The sequence below is a fragment of the Macaca fascicularis genome, chromosome 4, assembly GCF_037993035.2.
Source record: "Macaca fascicularis isolate 582-1 chromosome 4, T2T-MFA8v1.1".
Taxonomy (NCBI): Eukaryota; Metazoa; Chordata; class Mammalia; order Primates; family Cercopithecidae; genus Macaca; species Macaca fascicularis.
The window spans coordinates 68,766,133-68,793,063 of NC_088378.1; the positions used below are offsets into that span (position 1 = coordinate 68,766,133).

A 26,931-nucleotide genomic window follows, 5' to 3' on the forward strand; every position below is an offset into this window, starting at 1 on the left:
CTGGGGAGGTCTTACGTCTTGTAGAATGATTTCAGAACTGTGCTCGGTGAGATTAGCAGCATAAGCGACTTGAGACACAATGTGGGCGCCCAGTGATAATGTTGATGTATTATGTCCTAGGCCAGCCCAACAGTGGAGGAGTCATGACATGTGGCCCAGGTGATGGGGCAGGTGTGGGGTGAGGTCAATGAGTCTGAGGTCCCTTAAATGCTTTATATTTTGGCTTCGGTTTAGTCTAAGAAATAAGGTGAGATTGGGGATTGGGCATTGGGAGAAACACCAGTGGACTTTTGTGGAACAGGTATAAAGAGAGAGAAGAGGAAATAACAGGAGGGAGAAGAGAAATGAAACAGAGGGATAGATCACCTCTCAAAGTGGCCACCTACCTGGGAAACATGGAAAATGAAAGGATTAGAAAATGGTTTTTTCTCTCCGCTACCTCAACCAATGTTTGTTGAACTGAATTGCTCTGCTTATTGACTAAATTAGAATAGCCAGGCTAGAAATTGGCAAACATACTACCTCTACAATTATAAAATTAATTGGGCAATGAAAAATGCTGTTAAGGCCTGGTGTGGTGGCTCACGCCTGTAATCCCAGCATTTTGGGAGGCTGAGGCAAGTGGATTATTTGAGGTCAAGAGTTCAAGAACAGCCTGGCCTATATGGTGAAACCCCATCACTACTAAAAATACAAAAAAACTAGTTGGGCGTGGTGGCACATGCCTGTTATCCCAGCTACTAGGGAGGCTGAGGCAAGAGAATCACTTGAACCTGGGAGGCAGAGGTTGCAATGAGCCAAGATCACACTACTGTACTCCAGCCTGGGCGACAGAGTGAGACTCCGTCTCAAAAAAACAGAAACAAAACAAGCTGTCAAAAACGACTGTGGTTAGAACCATCTCTGAGATAGTTGATAATAAAGCAGATACTTCTCTGTTTTGGATGATTTGGGAGCATCCCAATCTCAAGAGTGAGATTAAAGATTCACAGATGTCTCCTGAATGATGGGGCAGACAAGCATCACCAAGAACTAAGATTCGGACAAGTGACTTATAAAGGAGCAGCCGTGATTCGGCAATAGTCTATAGACTAGAGTTACTTTTGTTCTGAGGGGGAAGGAGAGGCTTATTTTTCTTCCTAAAAAGCACACACACGCACTAGTAGAAAATGGGAAACAGCAGCTTTATTCAGGCTGCCAAGAAGGAAAAGATCCAAATGGTTAAAGCAAAAGAATTTTTTTTGCTTGAATTAATAAAATAATTACTGTTTATTCTATTTTACTTGTTTGAATGTGATGCCAGAATAACTGAAAATATGACAATTTAATTTATAATCACTATAGTCACATATAATTTCGAGATGAAAATAAGTGACTAGAATTGAAGGGGGATTAAAATATTCTTATGCTGGAAATCATTGAAATTCTCATTAAGGCAAGTGCTCTCTTTGAAGATATTATATTTTAATTAATAATACATTACTCAATATTCTTGTTCCGTGTTTTTTTTTAAATAAACACTTTAATTCATAAAGGGTATCTCTTCATGTCCTGGAAATAACTCCACATAGTGGAATAAAGACATTTTCATTTCCAAAATGAGTTAAGCAGTAAATATAATATAATACATATAAGTAGATATATAAAAATAAATACAAAAACACATAATAATCTACAATGTTAATTCACTCTTATATGCAAAGAAAGAGTTATCCAATTCACATGTTTGTCACATAAATACATAATATGTCTTTATTTAATGATACCACTTTCTTATGCTTTTCTCTCATGTGAAAAAATGGTCTGTTTGAAATATAAATATTTTAAATAAACATAGCTTCTATGCTAAAGCCAACTAAATATTTAATGCAATTGTTTAAAGGAAAACTTGTTTTGTATAAATAAATATGCAATCCTTGATGATTTTTCTCATTTCAGATTTAAATTCTAGCAATATTCTAATTTGTAGTTACACTTTTTCCTGTAGTTGTTGTGTGTGTAAATTTGAGAGGCAGTATTGTATTTGTAGCTATAAATCTGTATTCGTTTATGCAAGCAGGTATAGTAAATGTCTTTTTCTTAAAGCTAGTCAAGTGAAGCAGTGGGATTGGAGAAGGAACAAAGAAATCTGTAACTGGCTGTGATCAATTAGTTATAAACACCACTGCACTCGGTTCGGACCTGCACGTTTTCTAATTTAATTGAAAGATTCAATATAGTATTGTCAACTTTAAGAAATGTTACAACGTGTTAAAAATAATAAACGAATACAATAACATAGAACATATGGAACAGTTACAGAAACAGGTAAATTCTGGTTGTTTTGGAAAATGTAAATTGCTTAGCTATAATACAAATTAAAAATGTGAGAGTTAGTTTGTATAAATAGATATAATTTATTCTGTCTGGGAAAGAAGGTCATTGGTGGTCCTTGTTATAATTCCCTCAGCAAATCTGCTGAATCTTGCAGGAAATGCTCAGGTTCACTGGGGAGAGTGGATTAAGAGAAGGGTAATTTAGAATGTACGGGAGGTGCCCCTGGCACCTAGAACTCACTGTCAATTTAAACCACGCAGAATCTAAATAGAGTCAACATTTGTTTCCCAGTAATATTGGCCAGGGTGGTGGTAGTGGGGTGTGTGTGTGGGTGGGTAGGTGGGGTCTTGCACTCCTGAGCTAATGGTTCAGTAAACCTCTCAGCCATGATCTCAAGAGACAGAGTTTAAAACACATCAGTGGGGAAGAGAAAGGCTGTTGTACTGCCTCTTGCCTCCTCCCAGCCCTGGTATGATATGCAGAGGGAGAAAGATTAAGAGAGCAAGGGTGAAAAGAGAGAGAGGAGAAGGGATGATGGAGAAGGTGAGAGAGGGAGACAACAGGCAGATCGTACGTGGATCCCAGAGCCAATTCTTCTGTTGTAGAGATTTTGAGCCTCTCTGAGGCGGCGGGTGTGGTACAGCGAGTAGAGAGTAGAGACAGTGCCTGGCTGAACCCATTCCAGTGACACTTAGAGACAGTGTCGCCTGAACCACACTCCGCCTCTCCTTGCTCTCTCAAGTTCCTGCCCTTCTTCTCCCTGCTCTGGCTCCATCCCTACACTGGGATCCCAGTTAATCTGTGGCTTCAAGTCTCTGCCTCTCCCAGGTATACCAACTGGCCTCCTCCCTTCCCTGACCTGTTTGGCTTGGCCTTGGGGCTGTGGCAGCCCAATGCCCAGAGCTTTCTGCAAGGGAGGAGGCCACAGCAGACCCTTCCTTGCCACCTACATCAAGGAACTTATTTTTTGCCTCAATTCTGAACACTGTCACGAATTGTTTCCTGGACTTCAGCAAACATTATAGGATATATAATTGCATTATGCTCAAATAACTATTTTTGTTTTGTATTATAAAAGGCATACTTACTAAAGGACAAATATAGGAAACAACTTGAAACTCTGGCTAGGATCAATGACTGGGTTTATCAGGGTTTTTTTTTCCCCCAGTTATAAATTATTTCTTATAAAGAGAAAAGAATAAAATGTGAAACCAATTTGAAAGTAAGTATAAAGAACAGTAAGCCAGCTTACTTAATTTTTTAAATTTAAATTTGATTTTTAAACTCAATATCTTATAAAATGTTTTATATTTCTGGTACCCTTACTGATATTATGCTACTTTGATTTAGAAAGCATTCCGTATTGAATTTCACTACCTACTTTTTTCACGTTCTAAATACAAGCTAATAATCTCTTCATGTCCTTTTTACTGCTTTCCATCACTAAGTAAGCTTTAACATTTTTTTATTGTGGTAAAATACATGTAACAAAATCTACCATCTTAAACATTTTTAACTATACAGAACTATACAGATCAATATATTAACTACACTTAACAATATTTAAGTACATTCACACTGTTGTGCAGCTAATCTCCAGAACTCTTTCTATCTCACACGAAGTAATTCTTTAAAATCTTAATATACGGTGTTACTAAAGCAAATGTCTTTTGGGATGGAGGAAAGCATTTCTTTCATGACAAATACATTTCGCTATTAACCCTCATTGATCTTATAATAAGTTACAACAAGAAATGTATTATACAACCTTCAGGCCTGGCAGTGAAACTAGCTCTCACTCACCCTGTGACTAAAGATACCATTCTACTTTCCCATCCTGCAGACAAGTAAGTGCATGAGTAATATCTTTCCACAAGTGAAGGAATGCAGTTAATTCCTTCATTAGTACATTCCTCTATCTCCCACCTTGGAGAAAACTTTTCTTTTAAGGCAATATAATTAAGTCAGAACCTTCTGTACAAGCATCTAGATATTAAGAAGTAACTATTGATAAAATAACTCAGAATGCCTTACAGTACAAAAAAGCATAAATGCTTCTTAAAGGAAAGAACAATTAATTCCAAATATAGATGTCATATTACTCTGTATGCCTTCAAGTTAAAGCCTAGTTCATATAAAAGAAAAAAGGGTGGGCAAAAGGCACCTACAAGAAGGAAGAAGACACCTGAAGGCAGCAAAAAGCAGAGTCAAGTTCATTCATTAAGCTCATTCTTTTTTTTTTTTTTGAGAAAGTCTCACTCTGTCACTCAGGCTGGAGTGTAGTGGCATGATCTCGGCTCACGCAACCTCCACCTCCTGGGTTTAAGCAATTCTCCTGCCCCAGCCTCCTGAGTACATGCGATTACAGGTGCCCACCACCACACCCAGCTAATTTTTTTGTATTTTTGTTTGTTTGTTTGTTTTTAGTAGAGTCAGGGTTTCATCATGTTGGTCAGGCTGGTCTCAAACTCCTGACCTCAAGTGATCTGCCTGCCTCAGCCTCCCAAAGTGCTGAGATTATAGGCGTGAGCCACCAGGCCCAGCCAAGCTCATTCTGTATTATCATGGTGCTTTGATATATAATGTTATATATGATATATATAATAACCATATAAAAATAGATTATATAATAAATTACTTTATATTATTATATTGTTAAATATAATTATATAGAAAATTACAGAATACATATTATAGTACATGTATTACATATGATATATATGACATATATGATATATATAATTTATGATATATAATATATACCATTACTTTTAAGTATGTGTTTCTTAGGCTATCTTACAGTGCTTTAACTCTTTGAAGGGTTTATTCTCGGGAGTCAAACATTAGAAACGAAGCATTACCTTTTTAAATATTCCAGACTCTAGAAGTAAGGAACCAAGCGCCTCACTGGTGGTGTGGAAGAACTGGGAATCCCCACAGTGCAGTGGAAATTCCTGGGACTCTCGAACCACATGTCTTCCATCTACTAGCTCCAAAGCTCTGTGAAGAATGGAAACACAGTCATGTCAATACGCTATGAACAATGCCAAAATCTCAAGAAACCCAAAGGCATATTTCTCCATGTACTAATATATTTCCAGTCAGCCCAAATAATGAATCATTCTTCAAAACCTACACAGCGTTGTAGATAATCTGGTGCTCTCATAGCACATTTATAAATCAACCTGGATGACTTCACCCTGTGCCTAACTGAATTCTTTTAAATCCTATGCAGAAAACAAATTAGAGATAGACAGAGGTAGACAGATAACTAGATGAATAGACAGATTTTGGCGTGAAAGTAATCTAATTTCATTTTCCAATTTCCTGGTTTTTCTATGTCATGGCTCTTAAGAAATAACAAAAAGAAATTTGTAAGTTTCCTGAACACTGGAAATAAAGTGGGAACTGAATCCCAGTTAGAGACACGATCTAGACTATGCCAAGAAAAAGGAACTGTTCCTAGGATTATAATATTTATCAGATTCAAAAGGAATGGAAACTAATAAAGGCAGACAGAATGTTTTATAGACTCTGATGGTTGCCCACCCCAAAACCATTTCCTTTATTCAACCCTCCAATGTCCTCCCCCCTCCCCCATACACACTGCCTTTGCTAATAATCCTAAATTTGTTCAACGATTCATCCTCCATATGCCTCAGAGGAAGCTGCTTCCAGCCCCAGTAGTCAGTCCGGATTGCTCTAATCCTGGTGTCCAGTTCCCCTCACCAGTAACTGATTTAGGCAAATGCCCATACATATCTGTCTTGCTGATATTACCACATTGATTGATACCCCCCAACCCTCTGAAATGTTCATACTTTGCCCTACTTCTCTGGTGCAATCCTGACCAATGAGATGTGAGAGGCGTCTGCTGAAGGAATGGGGGAAAAGGTCTTCTACAAGAAGAAAAAGTTTCCCTTTCCTGCAGGCCAGGGTCATGCCTGCATGTGATGAATGTGATAGAACATCTTGGGATCATGTGCGGGATTAGCCTAAGGAGACTAGACTGAGGAAAAAGCAGAGCGGAAATACCTATCTCTTGATTTCTTGAAATGAGCAGCAGAATTACCTATCTCTGGAGTTCTTGTTGTGTTAGATAATAAATGTCCTATTCTTCAGGCCATTTTGACTTGGGTGTTCTTTGTTGTCTGCAGTTGAGCATCATACCTGATCCAAGGTTTGCTAGATTTTCTAAGCACAGGAATAAAGATGCCAGAGCAGAATGAGAGCTTTGAATGAAGAATGCCAGTAAAGTACAAAGAGAACTAAAAATGCAAGACCTCAGCATTTCACAGAAGAAACAGAAGCTGCTTTTGTGGGATTTCTACAATGTTGCAAGGATAAAAAGAGGAATAGAGCAAAGCGTTAACACTTTAGAGGGGCAGGAAGATCTAATCAATATGGTAATATCAGCAAGGGAGATAGAGAATTTGGCATAATTTGTGGAACTCTATTGTGTACTTTTTTTTTTTTTTTTTTTTTTGAGACAGAGTCTTGCTCTGTCGCCAGGCTGGAGTACAGTGGCATGATCTTGGCTCACTGCAACCTCCACCTCCCGGGTTCAAGTGATTCTCCTGCCTCAGCAGCTGGGATTACAGGCATGTGTCACCACATCCAGCTAATTTTTTTGTATTTTTAGTGGAGACGAGGTTTCACCATGTTAGCCAGGCTAATCTCGAACTCAAAGTGCCAGGATTACAGCATGAGCCACTGTGCTTGGCCCCTGTACATATTTTTTTTTAAACCATTATTGTTTGCATTATATAAAATGTAAAGGTATATTAACAGCAATATATTTCTTTTTGTTTTTCCTTTAGTTTCGTACTATGAAAGTAATACTTGTGTATAGTAAAGACAATATATTACGCCACATATAAACACATATAAAAACACATTTCTACCTGTGAGGCTAGTATCTTCTTAGGAATTTAAATACAGTATTTTTGAAGGGAAAGAGAAACACATATAGCTCAGGAGAATTTAAGTAACAACTGAAAAATACCTTAAAGTTGAAATGCTGTCATCGTCTTACCATGAATGTGTCTTACATCAAGACCTATTTTTACTAATTGTTCCAGTGACCCTAAATTACAGTATTCACCTTGTCCTGCTGCTCACAAATATGCCAAAGCAGCAGCAAACAAGAGAAGACTATTCCAACCGCTGCGGACTTAACACATTGTCTGCCATTCAAGTACTAACCAGGCCTGACCCTGCTTAGCTTCCGACATCAGACAAGATCAGGTGCATTCAGGGTGGTGTGGCCATAGACTGGACTTACACATTGTAAAAAGTCAACCATGAATGTTAGGCAGTCTGCTCCCCTTAATGTTTTTCCTTTTTGGAAAAACATATGTGCCCATTGACTGACTCCAAGTGACATTAGAGATGAAAGCAATCTACATGTGCTTCCTAAGCTTTGCATTGTCAGAGGCGGACACTCCAAAAAAGACCTATCTCTTCTTCCTAGATACTTATGTATTACATAATTAAAAGCTGGCAAGAGTAGCCTTTTCTATATATTTTGCTCGTGATACAATCCCTGATTAAAACATAGGATCCTTTTGCCTGCAAATAACAGTCCAACTCACAGAAGCCTGATAAAAAAATATATAATCACATATAAAACAAAAGGGGTAGATTGAGTTGGTTTAACCAGTATAGTCCTTTGCTACTGACTTCAGTAATTGCTACAGTTCTAGCTGTCACACAGAGGTATGATAATTCCTTCCTGAGTAACTTGCTTAGAAATGAGGGAAATCTCCTCTAGAAGCCACTTAGCAGGCTTCTTTTCATTCCTGCACTAAACCGATCACCGGACCAAACCCATTAAGGCTGACACCTGAAGGACACTACCGTGCAGAAATTAGGCACCTGAAGAAACTGAGGTTCAATTAGGAAAAAAGGAGAAGGAAGAGGGTACAAATGGATGTCGACGTGCATTCTATCCTCTCCCCAGCTTTGTCTTAAAATAAGTTCCCCACACTTGCTACACTTTGGGAGAGGTAGAGATGACACATATTTAAGATGGAATTCGAGCTATCAGAGTAGGAACTTTCATAATTTGGGCCTCATAGCGTGTTGAACCCTGTGAACCTGCCTGCCCTCCTGATTTGGGGGGTAAACTAAGTCGATACAGTGTGCTATCCAACAGTCAGTTCTCTATACTTGGGTCACGATCTCCCAGATGGGAGGGTACACATGGCTCTGGGGGAAGGCTTAGTTTTTCAATTTAATTAACTAACAAATGGCACTAATAGTTTTTCAGTGCCTACAGGAGGTGAGGACTATCACAGACAATTCCAGGGAAGGCCCTAGCTTCACCATCATTCTAAAACAGGAACTGCTGAGTATGTGTGGTACACGTAATAACCTCTGCTTCCCTTTGACAGGAGGGGAATGATGGGGCGTTGGCTAAATTCCCTTTCCTCGTGACCCAGACCCAGACAATGCTGCTGTGCACCTGGCCATAGATGCCATGATTTCACAGTTTGCCCCAGGACTTGGTTGGAGGTGAGGCAAGGTCACGGGATGTGTGGGCTGAGAGGGCTTCATAAACAGAGTTCTGCTTCAGGGCAGCTTCTCACCCAGCCCCGGAAACTCGGGCTGTCCCAGGAGCGTGTTCTACTTCCTCTCTAGAATCAGTCACAGGCCTTCTATTCCTAGCAAGCTTACTGGACAAGTTTGTCTCCTGAAACACAACCTTCACAAACTATTACACAGAAGCAATACACTTGAAATCGTGCCAAGAGGTCTCTAAGACCTAAAGGAACTTTGTAACACTATCTAACATTCATTCTTTCAGCATTTTCTAGATCTTCCATGATATGTCATATATCAAGGCACACAAAGGTGAACAATTCCACTCCCTGCCCTCAAGGATATTAAGGTCTAGTAGACACAGGGGCTTATCGAATGGGCAGAAATATTTTCAATTCCGAATAATGGTTACCTCTGGAACTACACATAGATAAGTCTCCCTAGCCTAAAAGCCAATATAATAAATGTTTGCAACAGGAAAGACGAATTGGAAAGTTTGTTAACTTTTCTTTTCCAAAGGGTAATTTTTTCATTATTATTATTTTAGTTTTTGTGGGTACATAATAGGTATATATATATATATATATTTATGAGGTACAAGCAGTCAAAGTATAATAATCACAACATCGACAATGGGTTATCCATCCCCTCAAGCATTTATCCTTTGTGTTACAAACAATCCAATTATACTCTTTTAGTTATTTTTAAAGGTACAATTACATTATTATCACTATCATCACCCCGTTGTGCCATCAAATACTGGGTCTTATTCATTCTTTCTATTCCTTTTGTACCCAAAGGGTTAATTTTAGTTTTACTCCTGACGAGTAGGGTGTAGGTGGTCATAAGAGAGGCTAAGCTTGGCTCCCTGATGAGAAATTTATGTGCCAAAGGAAGCACGGTTTGCTTTGTGAATAGTCACAACTGGTCATTTATTAACGACAATAACGTCTTGGATAAATAACATAAAACAACTGCCAAATGCTATATTGGTCTGCAGTCTTAGCAGATGATAATTTATTAATTTGCTAATTATAATCCTTTGTACTTCCTTTTTTTTTTTTTTTTTTTTTTAGCACAGATATTATACTGCCAGAGAGAAAGTTTCAGTGTTAAGTATGGTACTTGATTTTACTCAGACTTAGAAGTAAGTGGAACATTTGCCAGTTCATTCAATTATGTTTCCTTTTTATTTGGCTTACTTATAAAAACCGGATTGCCCCCTCCCTGGAGATTAAGTTGGTAGCAAAATTAATAATGGCAAGACTGTTTTCCCTTCTCCAAGTTAAAAGAGCCACATGGCTATTCTCAGACAAATCCCAGAGTTGTGAGACCTGGAGCTTATATAAGAAGTGGGCCGGGCGGGGGCGGGGGAGGTGCTCTTTAATAAAAAGAAAAGAGAATCTCTTACTTTCTCAAGATTGACAGTGCTAGGGCCTCTCCGAAGGCCATGAAAGTGGCCCTGATAAATCTGCTTCGAGGTTTCCTAATGTTGGTCTACTCCACCAAGTTATTCCTTAAGCATTTAAATATGTGCAGCCTAATATAAGGCAAGTTAAATAAGTTTCTTCAATAATTCTTGGTTTACAGTAATGTACATCCAAAATAATAAAAAGTAGCATAAAAGTTTAGGTTTAACTATAGTTTATTAGTTATAAATTGATGCTGTACTGCCATCTATTGTCTGTCCAAAGAATTATTACTGTGTTCAACTGAGCCTCAGAGTTGTGATTTCAAAGTCACCAAAAGGTGCTTCCACCTGCATTGAATTGAATTATTTCCTCAAGAGAACTTAAGACACCAGATAATAGAACCACTCTTCTGAATTAAGGCATTGGTTGTAAAGCGCATAAGTTTCCTGGCCACAAAGAAGGAGAAAATTTAATTCACTAACAAACGGCACTAATAGGGTGCACAGTGTTTCTTTACTGCAACTGCTAAATGGTAGAGAGCAACCATTTACTGAGCAACCTCTTTCCTGCTAACATTAAACGCCGTATTCGATTACGGACACATACCATCAGATAATGCTAGACCTGAAAAGGCCCCTAGTGGTTACCTGGTTCAGTCACCTCACTGCAGATTTGCAGAGACAGTGTTCCTGAGAAACCACGTGACTGACTGACAGTGTTGAGCCTGTTGGTTACCCATGTATATGGTACTGGAAGCCCAGGCTCACAAAGAGGCATCTAATGACTGTGCGGATAGAGCTATGTAAATCTTTCCCATCTCCAGAAATAAAACAAAACCCCAACATCTATTTCCCTTGGGAAACCAAGGATTTTGGATTTACAGAATGGGTTTCTCCTTTAGAAGCAGTGTTGTCTTCAAATTTATATTTTTCTCAGCTGAATAAAGGATCAAATATAGCAATGTATACACACAGATTTCAGAGTCATACCAGCCTGGCCATTAGCTATGTGATCTTGAGCTAGTTACTTCTTTAAGCCTCACTTTCTTCATCTGCAAAATGGGAGTGATAAATTGTTAAGAGAATTAAATTAGGTAAAACTTGTAAAATGCTTAGCCTGTATTGCCATATAGTAGGTTCTCAATAAGTATCAGCTATTGTAATTATGCATATGAATGTCAATTGACGTTTCCTGAATAATAATTTATAAGGAATTATATAGATGGTACTTTGAGCTAGCATATTTATCAGGCTCGAATATGAAAGGAGAATGTCTGGGTTGGAAGATCCCTTAGAGATAATCTAGTGAGCCAACCATACCATTTTTCAGATGAGTTCATGGAGGCCCAGAGATATTCACTGTTCAAAGTCTCACGGCTAATGACTGACAGAGTTAGGATTAGAGAACCCACCCAACTCCTCACTCAGAGACTAATTTTAAATTCTCAGTAGATGAGTTTTGTGATCACAAAATTCCAAGTTGGATGGGGAAATGAAAACAATTTGCTATGCTCATTCGAAACAAAGCATCCTCAAAGTTATAGGTATGTAAAGAATGCTACATCACTAACCCAAGTATTTCATGTTGCCGATGGTAATAGAATGCAGAAACTCTGCCATCTAGTGGTTGCATAAGAATATCACTCTGCTACTCATCCTTTTTAGCAGTGCTTTTGTAAAAAGTAACACTCCCTGGTCCAGTTAGCCTCTACTTCCTGATTGCATTCACCTTCCTGGGCACTTTGATGGTTTTTGTTTGTTTGTCTGTTTGTTTGTTTTGTTGGTTTTTGTAAAGACGGAGGTCTCCCTGTGTTGCCTAAGCTGGTTTTGAACTCCTAGCCTCAAATGATTGTCTCACCTAAGACTCCCAAAGTGCCAGGATTACAGGTGTGAGCCAGCAAGTCTTTTAAAATGGCAGCCTGAAGGCTGGGAGCCATCTCCCAATGTGCTGTGTGGTGCAGAAATGTCTAAGTTCCCCTCACATCTGACCAGTGGGATGCAAATCATCTCTCCAACAAAGGCTGGAAATGTTTGCCTTAATACTTCTATCTTGTGAAACCGAGGCTTTGGGTGCTACTGAGTCTGTGAAAGTTAAGCAAGGCATCTCAGGACCACTACTATGTTGACTTTGATCATTTCAGATCACCCCACATGATTAATGAACCATGAAACCCATCCAGAACCAGGCTAGGTTCAAGAAGGTTTGGCTTTATTAGCATTGGTCCCAGAGGAAGAAATGATTTCATTCTGGGCACAAGCAAAGAGAAGCCAAGGTCGAGGACAAAACAACCAGGAGAATTGTTGTGCAAATCCCCAGAACTGAGGAACTGAGGTCTGTGCCTCAAGGAAAGGCTCGAGTTTATCAAGAGTCTTGTGTTTCATGTGTGATTGCACATGCTCTCATTTACAGAAGCCGAAGATCATCGCATTTTTTTCAGCTTCTCTTTGTAACAGTCAAGTTGGGCAAGTTTTGTTTTCAGTTGTCAAAATACAAAAGATTTTTTTGATTGCTGGAATTTTCCTTTTAAGGCAATTCAAATTCTTATCATCTAACCGCAGAGAAGAGAAAATGTAGCTTTTATTTTGATAGTGTCTATACTCCCCAAAGAAAGACTAATGATCTTACTAAGCTCGTGGATAACAAATTAATAATGTAAAAGAGGGTATTTTCAATTGTTTTCCTTTGTAGCACCAAACAAAGCTACTGATGATATTACCATGGAGCAGGCAAGGAGGAAAAAGCCTGGCAGAATATGGTTATATTAATGGATACAAAAATACAGTTAGATAGAATGAATAAGATCTAGTATTTGGTAGCATAACAGGTGGCTACAGTCAACACTAATTTATTGTACATTAAAAAATAACTAAAAGAAAATAATTGCATTGTTTGTAACACAAAGGAAGGATAAATGCTTGAGGTGATGGATACCCCATTTACCCTGATGTGATTATTACACATTGTATGCCTGTATCAAAATATCTCATGTACTCTATTACTACATACACTTACTATGTACCCACAAAAACTAAAAATGAAAAAGAAATTATGTGGTTATAGGCACAAGGGTAGAGAAATCATTCTAAAATACCAGGGGCAACTCTGAGGAGTCATCTTTGAGCCCTCCTGCTCCAATCAATCCACCTCTGATCACTCATTAAGGGGTCCTCTGTCATCACATTTGAGCTTGCTTTGAGGGACACTATAAGATGCAGCCACATAGAACTCTTGGTTGGACATATTGCAGGGATGCCGAGAAGGATGTTAGGTACCATCTTACTTAATATCCTTTATACGGATACTGAAGGGAAAGATTTCTCTCATTGTGAAATGCCAAGAAAAGCTTTTCTCTTTCTCACCCCTTCCTTGTCTTTTAGACAATGAGGTCCATGTACTTGATCATGAATCAATTTTAACAATTATACAGAACTTTATGAATGTGTGTTTCTGTAAAGCAATTGTTTCTCTTATCACACTATCATTCTTTTAGTTTTCTGATCTGTATTTATTTGCATTGTTAATTGGGTGCAAACTACTGTAAATCTTTTAGAGGAAGAAGTGACAGGGAGGCAGTTATAAATACATGAAAACTGTTTCTTCCACCTCACCAGTATGACATCCATCTACCCTTGTGCATTCCAACCACCACTATCCTACTTCTAAACTTCATTATGCCTTCAATTTAGTAAGAGTCCAGTTATTTTCTGCTACTGAGTCTCTCCTGCAGCCTTTAATCCATTCTAACTTTACAAATAGATTGATCTTCCTGATGTACTGTCGGGTTTGAAAACCATCAGATAGTTCAGCACTGTCTACAGAATAAATCCCTTAGTTCATTGTCTGGTATTCAAGTGCTTTCACCTTCTGGACCCAGTCTAACTTTTCAAATGTAGCTCCCCTACACACCCTATATTCCAGGCAATTTTGTTACATTTTAGCTTACTTATCACTGATGGCTCTTTCTCTCATCTCATCTCTTTAAGGGGCTCCTGGGTGTGAGTCCCTTTGTTTCTGCCACGGCATATAATAACATCTGTCACATCACAGATGCTCAGTAAGAGTTTACTGGCTGAGTGACTACAAAGCGCTTTCTGCAAAGGTGGTTTGATTCATGAAGATAGCAGCTGCTTGTAGAGCCTGTTGCTATTTATGACTGTTTCAAATAATGTCAATATAAAGCTTTGGTTCAAAAGCACCTCCTCCTAACCACGATAGTTCCATGCAAAACTGGTCTGTTGGTTGTCATTTTCCAGAAGTCTGTGGTGATGGCACACACTTTGAAGTTAACTTTATAGCATCTTTAATATGCATCATCTGCCTATTTTGTTTACCTTTGCCCCACCTTAGCTCACTAGTCCAAAACCCATTCCAGCAACAATTAGTAAGAGTCTCTTAAACTCTGGGGTCCCTAAACAACCTGGCACGAAACTCATCTGTCTTAATTAATCCTTCCAGGCACTCAAATAATTATCTTCATCAATCCTGAGCTTTGATGGCACTTACACTGCTGCAATCATCATTACTTCATGGCATTTCTAGAAGCAATAAAGTTTCAAGAGAAATTGTGTAACTGTTCCTTGTATCAAACATTTTTTAGCATTTATTGTATTTTGTGAACTCACAAACACCTACTTTTCTTATAGATCATATACTCTCAACTTTCTCACAGCTATAATTCAGAGGTTTCAAGGCTCTATGCAATATATTCTTTCATATGGTGGTCAATAAATCTTGACCAGAAGTGAGAATTGAGTCTTTAAAGGTTACTTGCAAGACCTCTAAAACATTCCTACGCATAATAGGGTGCTTAGAGTAAATGCCTTTTGATAATAATATAAAACTAAAAGAATAACATTTTCAATATGAGAGTGGGTTTCCTTATCTTTTTTAGTTTTCCAAAATAATTCTTATGGAGGTTCATTTTTTTTACATTAATTTTTATAACTGTCAGTTTCATCATGTTCCACTTACTCAATTTCCAAATACCTGCCAGTTGTTTGATGATTAATACAAAATGATCAGTAATTAATACATAATTCATAATTGTCTGAATCATATATTTGGCTTCTCTTACTCACCTGCACCAGGTGGGTCAACTCCACAAGGGACCAAAGTTGCTTTAAGGCTTCCTAGATACATACATCCTTATGTACATACATCCTTATGTAGTGACTAGAATTGTCATCAAATACCTAATGAATTAGTTCAATTAACTGGTGTTAATGTTTCAAAAGAGAACTCTAATTTAAAATCATTTCTCATGGAAAATCTTATGTGTATTAGCAACACATTAGCGATACAGATTTGCTGACTGAAGACAATGGAACAGCTGTGAAGCTGAATCTGAGATGGACTGATATTTATCATCTCAGCTCTCATGAATAGAAACTCTCTAAGGTGCAGACGCAAGCAGAGGGAGGAAGAGATTATCACATCTCTTCTTCCCTCTGATGTGATATGATTCACATCATATCCCTACTCTCCATGTATCCAAACAAAGTTGTCCTTGCAAAGATGCTAGTCACAAGCTCCAAATGTCAGCTTCAAATTCCCACCCTAAGGGTATTCCAATACCACTCTAACCTCCTTCTCCCCTCCCTCCACCTCAGACTTCCAGTTGTGGTCAGACAGATCTGTTTGCCCTTCCCATACCTAACACTTGCTTCATTATTTATACGTCTTTGCTTGGGTTTTCTGTTAATGCTTTTGCCTCTCCTCTTTGTAATCTTTGGCTATCAAATTCCATCAAGTCTAATTTCAAAATTCATTTCCTCCAAGATTTCTCTGATTGTAATAAATCCTGTATTTCATAAGCCCCGAAAAGTCAATTTCATGTAGCTGAAATATTATACCACAGTAAAAAGAAAAGAACATCATTATGAATCACAGAATTGTTTCAATACTAGTTTTTAAAAAGAACAAGAAAGCAATAAAATGGTGTGAGAAATAATGTTTATTTTTCTCAAGTGTAGATTATTCTTTTTTTAAGAATAGGAATTATTGAGAAACGTCAGTTTAATCAGAAAGAGATGGTGGGTGGAGAATTTTTCAGAGGCTATAAGATGACTTTACAGAGCTTTTGTTGTTACCACATGTTGATGATTATTATTTCTAATTTCACATCAAGATTCATGGCTTTTCCCTTTCCTTCACACAAATGCATCACTAGCTTTACTTTTAGGCTTTACAGCCATCAACTGAGTGATAGTGATTAATAATGGAATGAAAGGAGAAACAAAGAATGGAAAGAAAAAAAGAAAGGGGCTGGGTGCAGTGGCTCACACCTGTAATCCCACCACTTTGGGAGGCCGAGGCGGGTGGATTGCTTGAGCTCAGGGGTTCCAGACCAGCCTGGGCAACATAGTGAAAACCCACCTCTACCAAAAAATACAAAAATTAGCTGGGCATGGTGGTGTGCCTATAGTCCCAGCTACTTGGGAGGTTGAGGCAGGAGACTTGCTTGAATCCAGGAGGAGGAGGATGCAGTGAGCCGAGATCACACCACTGCACTCCAGCCTGGGTAACAGAGAGAGACTCTGTCTCAAAGAAAAAAAAGAGAGAGAGAGAGAGAAAGAAAGGAAAGTGTTTCAAATAAGGTGAGGATGTGCTTTAAAGGAAGGAAAATTATATATATGGAAATAATGTAGCTGAGGGGGAGTAGAGAGCAGAAGAAGAGCGGCGGCACAGCAGGTGCACAGCCCTGGAAGGGGAAAGCCACCAGCCCCATGTCTTCCCTGGGCTGGGCGCTGGGACTGCCAGGCTTAGCATGGGTTTCTTGTACAGCTCTTGACACAGAGGACTGAAGGATGTGCAAAACGCAGGGGAGAGAAAGTAAGTGGTTCTGAACTTTGAGGTTGAACATTATGAAATACCATTTTTGTAGGTCAAAACCAGTCAAATATGGCAATTTCATATAGTTGGACCTAGTATTACTTGGTAAGTGTTCATCTAGGTTTTCCGTGAACATATATCAGTTTCTTAGTTTAATCACAGACTTTTTAGGAGCTAAGAACCATATCACCTTCTGTCTCTATAACCTGTACTCAGTGGGTATAAAACAAATGCTTTTTTTTTTTCCAGTCAGGGATGATACAAAACAAGTTTTTTCTTGTGCCACTGGTTGAGGTTTCCAGTACAGAGAGAGTTGAGTCACTAAACCACAGAGCACTCTGTCCCAAGAAAATATTTATTTTGTTTAACAGCATTTTAAATTAGGGAGTGTTATCTCATCAGGTAGAATGAGGACTCATGAGTCAATAGTCTCTGCACACAGGAGATTTTTATTCCTGCAGTCAAGACGAAGGTAGAAACTTTCACTGTGTGAAAATTGGGCACCATCTAACAGAAAGAACCTCTGTATTCATATTCTTCAGTTAAAAATATCTTCATATTGTCTTTGTACCAAAATTTAAAAAATATTAACAATATTTCAAAAAGGAAACAAACTTGTTTTTTATAAACTAGATAATGGTAGGATATATAAAAATGCTTCTAAAAATGAGAAATTCATAAAATTAAAAAGGAGATAAATAAATTTTATTAAAATTTTCTATTTCGCACATTGTTTAAAATGGAAGAAAAAAGGCTATTGGTATTTTTCCCAGCTTTGACAATTGCTTTTTACTGAAAAGGATCAAAATATTTTATTAGCAAAATTAATTTCCCAATCTGTCATCCATTTTTTTTTTCTTTAAAAGAAGAAAATCTTAGGTTTTCCTCATTTGGGAAATACTCAAAATGTTTCTCTCTCTCTCTCTCTCTTTTTTTTTTTTTTCATTTTTTAGTAAATCGAGACCAGGTCTCACTATGTTTCCCAGGCTGGTTTCAAACTCCTGGGCTTAGGTGATCCTCCCACCTTAGCCTCCCAAAGTGTTGGGATTACAGGCATGAGCCACTGCACCTGACCATATTTTTCTCTTGTTACCAAATTTAAGAGTTACAATTTATGTTACTAGACTTTAAATATGAGAAAATCACATAACTGCAATTACCATTAGTTCATTTATTTTTGAAAACCAAAAATATTTGACATCAAACTATTACATGAATCATTCCAATGGATTATTCATTTTGTCCTCTCGCTTTCCTATCAATAGTTTATCTGTTTCACTAGTAGAAAAGGGAAGATATTGATCAACCGAAGAAATACCATGCAAAAACATTGATTCTCTGCTTAAAAGGTAAGCATGTTATGGGAAAGCAAAACACATTTGGATTTACTATTTGTTTATAGACGGAGCCACATGCCTGTGACAATGGAGGCAGAGATTGGAGTGACGCAGCAGCAAGCCAATGAGAACACCAAGGTTTGCTGGCAGCCATGGGAAGCTAGGAAGAGCAAGGAGGCATCCTTCCCTAGAGCCTTCAGAAGGAGCATGGTCCTGCTGACACTTTGATTTTGGACTTCTAGGCCCCAGACTGTGAGAGAGAAAAAACTGTTGTTTTAAGTGACCATGTTTATGGCAACTTGTAATAGCTACCCCAGGAAGCTAATACACCAGGCTACCCCAATGTGAATGTGCATTCTAAAAGACGACTTCAGGAGAGGGCAGTGTTTAACACAGAGATGAAATAATAGGTATTTCTGGTATCAGTAATAACTCAGAGGAAGAGATCTTTTTAGGGACGCTGGCCTTCAGAGTAGTTTTTAAATGAGGCTTGGCCTGTGCCCGTCTCTTCCAGGGAGGGATAGAATGGGCTCTCTCTGAGTAAAGCACTCTACTAAGCCCTCTGGAAGGAAGAAAGATAAATAAAAAGATGTACATGCCCTTTAAAGTCATCCAGGCACTCCAAAGACACCAAAAGTCCCAAGATAAAAAAATGTTGTCTCAGGAACTAAGAAACCTTGAAATAAAATCGAGAAGTACTGAGAGAGAATCTCTGAGCTAAAGAGAACTGTGTATCACTATATCATCCATTCCTTTAAATCCCAGCCAAGTTACACCATATCAAAGATAATTCCTGGTGGCTAAAGAATTAAATGCAAAAACATCAAATCATAAAGATCAGAAGCATATTATGGCATATTAGAAGGGAAGGAAAACAACTTCCTAAGAGTAGAAGCAATGAGAGAAATAAAAAAGAAAGGCTAGGTGCAGTAGCTCATGCCTGTAATCCTAGGACTTTGGGAGGACAAGGCAGGAGGATCAATTGAGCCCATGAGTTCAAAACCAGCCTGGGCAACATAGCAACCCCGTTTCTACAAAACAAACAAAAATCAGCTGAGTGTGATGGTGCTTGCCAGTAGTCCTAGCTACTCAGGAGGCTGGGGCAGAAGGATTGCTTGAGCCCAGGAATTTGAGGTTACAGTGAGCAAACATTGTACCACTGCATTCCAGCAGCCTGGGTGACAGAGCGAGATGCTAGCTCTTAAAAAAAAAAGAAGAAGAAGAAGAAGAAGAAAGAGAAAAGAAGAAGAAAAACATTCGTAGTTTTGCTATGCAAAAATAAATTTTCCATACACTAAAAAATTAAAGGCAATAACAAGCCAGGCAAATACTTTCAACAAATATACCTGATGATTAGTTAAGAGCCATACTAAAGAAACCATATAAAGATATAAGAAAAATATTAGCAAACCCAATGAGTGAACAAGGGAAATGAAAAAATAAAGCATTTGAAGAAATAAAGGGTTAATGAAAATATTTTCCCAACTTCACTATATGCAAATTAAAGTAACAATAGGACACAATTTTATTTGTTTTGTATTTAGAGAAGGGGGTCTCTCTGTTGCCTAGGCTGGAGTGCAGTGGTTATTCATAGGTGTAATTATAGTACACTGCAGTCTCAAACTCCTGGCCTCAAGCGATCCTCCTGCCTCAGCCTCCCAAACAGTTGGGACTACAGGTGTGCACCACTACACCTGGCTCAGGATACAATTTTAAAATTGATAATGTTCAGTGGTTCAACATACTATGGGGGGGGTTATATTAATTGCTACAGTCTTTTAGTAAGCAATTTATTCATACTTATCAAGAGACTTAAAATGCTCCTATACCTATCCCCTATAACTCTACTTTTAGGAAATGATTTGAAGGAAATAATTTTCAAAGCATTCAAAGATCTATTTACAATGATGCTTATAGTAATATTATTTATGACAACAAAATTTGCAAACAACTCAACCCATTCAAGTAGTGACTAAGTAAATTATTGCATATCCATATTATGGAACGCCATTTACCCTTTAAGTCATAGGGGCAAAGCTTGTGATATAACGGTAAGTAGAAAAGTAGAATAAGAGATTGCATGTCAACTATGTTACATATCTAACAGCATACTGAAAGGAAAAACACTAAAATCTGAAGAGGTATTATCTCTGACTAGTTGGATCATGAGTGATTTCTATTCTTTCTGTATTTTCCAAAATTGACATTCATTCTCTTATAATAAGAAAAACATTTAATAAAAATGTTTTAAAACTCCTAATAGGTTCCTCAGGGAAGTTTAAATAAAGATTTTGAGTGGCAGTAATAGAAGGTAAAACTCTGATGATGGAATAGAGACCTTTTTACATAATTTAATAAAACATTAATGCATAGATTTTGCCTGCCAGTCTCAATTTCTTTTTCCCAATTTCTTAAGCCAATAATTCCCAATCTAGATCTTGGAATACTTCACAAATTTTTTCTTGGATGGTTTCCAAGACACCATTTGTTTTTAAAATTTGCAAGGGCTGGGCATGGTGGCTCACACCTGTAATCCCAGCACTTTGGGAGGCCAAAGTGCTTAGGGTCAGGAATTAAGAGACCAGCCTGGCCAACATAGTGAAACCCCATTTCTATGAAAAATACAAAAATTAGCTGGGCATGGTGGCAGACTGAGGCAGGAGAATCACTCGACCTCCTGGAGGCGGAGGTTGCAGTGGGCCAAGATCGCGCCACTGCACTCCAGCCTGAGTGACAGGATGAGACTCCATCTCAAAAATAAATAAATAAAATTAATTAATTAATTAATTAAATTTGCAAGGAAAACAATACTGCAGAGAAATTCACCCTGAATAATGCAGCCAACATCTGTTTTGACACTTGTCAGATAATTGAAAAGCAATCATTACAAATGATTGTAATGTAATTTTGTAGGTTGGGGGCAGTGACTCATGTGTGTAATTCTAGAACTTTGGGAGGCCAAGGCAGGAGTATCACTTCAGCCCAGGAGTTCAAGATCAACTTGGGCAACACAGTGAGGCCCTATTGCTACAAAAATTTAAAACATTAATCAGGTGTGGTGGCCCCTGTAGTCCTGGCTACTTGGGAGGCTGAGGTGGGAGGAGGATGGCTTGGGCTGAGGAATTTGAGGCTGTAGTAAGCTATGATCACACCATCCTGGTTGACAGAGGGAGACCTTGTCTCTAAAAAAATAATAATAATAATAATAACTTTGTAGTGCTGGCAGCTAGATTGAGGTGTGGGACCGGAGAACACAGAAATTAACAGGAGAATGTCTTTGTTTTGTTTTGTTTCCTGTTGTGCATCATTTCAAAATCATTTACTCTACCTAAACAGGGGACAGGGAACAAATAATGAAGGGGCACCCTGATTCTATTCATTGTTTGGTTTTTCAGTGATCTGTATCTTTTCATTTACCCTACAGCTTCTTTTTGTTAGCCATACACATTTTACAGAACAAATCAACAAATCCATCAACTGAAACTGGTAGAGATTTACAAGTAAATCTTTTCCCTTGCAAACTGATCCAGGATAAAATCTTCTGGTTTATTATCCCCTAGTTTTTATTTTACATCAGGGATTAGCACACTAAGGCCTGCAGGCCAACTCTGGCACACCACCTGTTTTTGTAGATAGAGTTTTATCGGAAGAGCCACATTGCGATTGTAATACAGCCGTGTCCATGGCTGCTTTAGTGCTACAATGGGAGAAAGTTGAGCAGTTGCAATAGAGACTGCGTGGTTGACAGGGCCTAAAATACTTACTACCTAGACCTTTAGAGTAAAAGTTTGCCAACCTCTGTTTTAGGAGTCTAGAGGTTTGCTTAACACAGTGTCTTCTTTTTGCACTTTTATAACCTTCACTGAAGAGGAATAAGCACTCCTAAAACTCTAATTGGTATTATCAGATAATTGTATTACAACTCAAGCTCAAGTTTATCCAATCCTGGATAAACTTAAAGACAGGAAAAAATTGCCCACAGTCTTAAATGCAGTTCAAAATCTGAATAATTCTTAAATTTACTTACTTTTTTTTTGACTACTGTTGTAGCTATCCTCCAAAACATCCCACATGCTCCTCACCTCCTGGTATTTACACCTGTGTCCTCTCTTATACAAAGTGGTGATACCTCACTTCCAAGACTAGGTAATAACAGTGTGTCCTCTTTCTCCTTTCTCTCTCTCTCTTTCTTTCTTTCTCTTTGTCTCTCACTCTCTCTCTCTCTGATACATCATTTTCTCTGGGCCTCCAGCCAATAGCCAGTGAGGAACTGAGACCTTCTGATAACAGCCTCATGTGTGAACCTGGAAATGGATCTTCCAGTCCCAGTCAAACCTTCAGATGCCTACAGCCCTCGTTGACAGCTTGACGGCAACCTAAGAGAGAACCTGAACTGCAACCAATCAGCTAAGCGGCTCCTAAATTCTTGACCTGCCCAAACTGAGAGATAATGAATGTTCATTGTTTTGTTTCAAGACACTAAATTTTGGGGTAATTTGTTACATGGCAATAGAAAATTAGTGTCTTTACCTCTGTCACTACTACTGCATATATATATGTATGTATGTGTATGTTTATATATATATTTCCCAGTTTCTAGCAATGAAAAGCAAACAAAAACTGTCAGATGCAATCTTTTCCTTCAAATGAATTGTAAATTAGATCTAGCCCAGGTCTCAGCCCCAGAAATGTCATGAACTTCAAACCAACTGGAGACTTTCCTCTATATTATAACAATTCCAATATCAGCCATTAAAGCAGGTCTCAATGACTCCATTCTATTTCTACAGTGACACTAGTCAAAGAATTAAATCCCAGATAATATGGAGGTACTGCAATCAACACAACATTCACCCCAGGAGGGCTATTAGGATGTTTTACAAAGAATGTATAAAGCCCAGGAGTTTAATGGAGGGGCCTCAAAGACCGAATCATGGGTTAAGGAGGACAGGCGGAGGTGCGCGTGGTGGACACATTGCCAAGAGTCTACCAGAGAACTCCATTTTTTTGCACCTGTTTAGCAGAGCCCAGGTACATTCACCACCTCCTATGTTTGGGTTAGAGATTTGCACCCTTAACTCTCAATTGTTCAAGCCCTCCAATAACCTACTGATTTCCCCTGGAACATACTTAACTCCTTGCGGGGTAGGTACTGGGTCAACTTTCATCTTTGTACCTACAACAGCTTGTACAACAATGAATTCACATAGAAGGCCCTCAACAGATGTCTGAGAAGGGATAGAAGGGAGGAAATGAGAAAGGGAGTGAAGAGCAGGTTTGAAGTACAATAGGGTTTTCCTCCAACTACATAATCTATTGTATTGCAAACTATTTCAAACAAAGTTGTATAATTTCTCTTGATGGACCTCCTTCCATTGAAAATTTCTGAAGTGAGCAAAGTCATGCAGAAAACATTAATGAAAGTACAAAGTAGGGTGGAAAACTCCTCTTCGCGTTGACAGTGATTCATCTCCCAAGGAATCTAGGTTATGAGGTACAATTAAGAGTTGTTATTTGAATATTTCACTCTCAAAGAGCTTCAAGACACAAGAGGCATTTAGAAGACAGCAATGATTTTTGCCACGCTAGAATTAATATTCTGGTCTTTAAGTATATAGTCAGTTTTTAGAGCATTGTTTTCAATAAAACAGGGACCTACCCACAAGCACTTATAATTGAACTGATGCCTAAGTAAACAATGTAAAGAAACCCCTCCATGTCAACACAGCCTTGTGGGTGGCAAATTCATCATGTCATTTGCATCTGATGATGATATCTGGTTCTATGAAGCCAGAGTGGGCCCATACCAGATGTTAGCCTTGATAGAATTCCCTGGGAGCCAGCTGGCCCTCTGTAGGGTAGGTGCTGTAGGGTACAGAAACATTCCAAAGGGCCCCTTGTCACTTCTGCAGGCAAGTCCCATGACAAACGACTTAGGGTGTTCAATAACAAAAATACAGCACACTACAAAACAGCGTGGCCATTCCTGCATGTATTTTTCCCTGCTCATAGGGTAGTCTGTCCACCTACAGGTAGAATAATTAAGTCAATAAAACAGAATACAGTGACGTTTTTTCAGATTGGTGCATTTGTTTAACTGGAACAAGCAAGTTATTTGCCCATCTAGGTTTATAATCTCCTCATCTTTTTTTTTGAGATGAAGTTTCGCTCTGTCACCCAGGCTGGAGTGCAGTGGGGCAATCTCAGCTCACTGCAAGCTCCACCTCCCGGGTTCACGCCATTCTCCTGCCTCAGCCTCCCCAGTAGCTGGGACTACAGGCGCCCGACACCACACCCGGCTAATTTTTGTATTTTTAGTAGAAACGGGGTTTCACTGTGTTAGCCAGAATGGTCTCAGTTTCCTGACCTTGTGATCCGCCCGGCTCGGCCTCCCAAAGTGCTGGGATTACAGGGTTGAGCGACGGCACCCGGCTTTTTTTTTTTCCTTTCAACTTTTATTTTAGAATTAGGGGAATTGAGCAGGCTTTTCCCAAAGGCATATCGCGTGGTGCTGAATTATCTCCTCATCTTACAGTGTAACTCAGATGTCATTCTCAAGATGGCTTAGAATCTAAATGCTTTAGTTTAAAAAGACTGCGTGAAGAAAGAATCTGCACTAAATGAAAGATTAAAGTGTCCAGCTAAGAATGTACTTATATCATATTTAAGCAGGTTGTTGACTATTTTGAGAGAGGTTTATTCCAAAGTGGGGTTTAGGAGACTACATGGCAGAGGACTAAATGAATTCATTTTTAGGAGGCTATGGTAACTTGTCTCCAAAGACAGTCCCTACAACGGGTTTGGGAATCACTTGAGGTCAGGAGTTTGAGACTAGCCTGGCTGACATGGTGAAACCCCATCTCCACTAAAAATACAAAAATTAGCCAGGCATGGTGGTGCACACCTGTAGTCCCAGCTACTCGGGAGGCTGAGGCATGACAATCACTTGAACCCGAGAGGCGGAGGTTGCAGTGAGCCAAGATCATGCCATTGCACTGCAGCCTGGGTGACAGAGTGAGACTCCGTCTCAAAACATAAACAAAAACAAAAACGAAAACAAAAACAAAGACAGTTCCAACCGTTGCCCCCTCTGTACTGCATGATGCTCTTCACATTGAAGCATAGTTATTTTCCTCTCCTGAGCTGCGTGTAAGAGGTGCAGCTACCGAGCTACAGACGCCTCATGGAGAAGGAAAGGCCATGAGATAATATGGGAAGAAACTTTGAACCCAACAGACAACAAGAACTGAGGCCCCATACATGTGACCTGGGTGGAGTGGCTCAACCAGCTCCCACCATTCAAGCCACCCTAGCTGATTCACCAGGCATGTGACTGAAGGAGCCACGTTACACGTTCCCACCTCAGAAAGTCCCAGATGCACAGAATCATTACACACAATAAAGAATCATTATTTTAGTTCACCAAATTTGGGGGTAGATGTAATGCAGCAATAGATAACCAAAGCAGGCTAAAGTCACATAGCCCTGTGCTAAAATCCTTTTGCTTTTTTTGTTTGTTTGTTTTTGAGACACGGTCTTGCTCTGTTGCCCAGGTTGGAGTGTAGTGGCACCATCATGGCTCACGGCAGCCTCAGCCTCCCAAGTAGCTGGGATCACAGACATGAGCCACCATACCCAGCTAATTTTTAAATTTTTTTTGTAGAGACAGGGGTTTCGCTATGTTGCCCAGGCTGGTCTCAAACTCTGGGACTCAGGTGATCCTTCTGCCTTGGCCTCCCAGAGTGCTGGGATTTACAGGCCTGAGCCACCACACCCAGCCTAAAATCCATTTTTCATAAAGATATTACATTGGGTCATTTCTTATGAAAATCATTCATAGAAAATCCAGTTGTTCTAAGTGTTTATTAGGAGAAACCTGAAATCTAAATATATTTTAGAAATGATGGATAGATTAAAACAAGATTTAAAAAAATAATATGTAATATATTTCTGAATTGATCTCTTACTATTTTAAATGAACAGGGCAGTAGGAAAGGGCAAATAAAGAATCAACTCAAAAGTACTAAGCACCTTGACAATTTTAGTTTAATAGTAATAACTACATTTTATCCAGTGATTGCTATAGCCCCAGCACTGTGCTAAGTATGCACTTTACATCTGTTACCTCATTTAATCCTCACAACAAACCTGTGAGATAGGTGTTATTACTGGCATTTTATGCATAGGAAGAAACTGAGGCTAAAAGAGGTTAAGTAATGGGCCTACAGTCACACAGGAAGTTGTGGAGCTGGGATCTGAACCGGACCAGCATGATCTGAAAGCTGTTTAACTATTTACTGTAGTATAAGGCCTCCACCTTTAATAATAAAATGGTTTCATTATTCGGTTACTTTCATGCTTAGAAAGGAATATATCTCACAGCAATAATAGCTAAAAATAAAAGCCATATTTTGGTCTAGAGTAAGTGACTTAAAGTGTTTTGTATGCAACTTGGCATACTTTTGTATTTAAACTATGGTATTTGGCCAGTC

The 26,931-nt window shown here is 38.8% G+C and overlaps 1 protein-coding gene across 1 annotated transcript in view; it reads right to left on the reverse strand.

The window, feature by feature from the left end:
* CRYBG1 (crystallin beta-gamma domain containing 1) overlaps positions 1 to 26,931 on the reverse strand; it is a 214,085-nt gene that overhangs the window by 121,730 nt on the left and 65,424 nt on the right. The window contains exon 2 of the mRNA XM_005552242.5: positions 5,178 to 5,316. Within this exon, the coding sequence (XP_005552299.3) occupies positions 5,178 to 5,316 (139 nt within the window). The remainder of the gene's footprint in view (positions 1 to 5,177; positions 5,317 to 26,931) is intronic.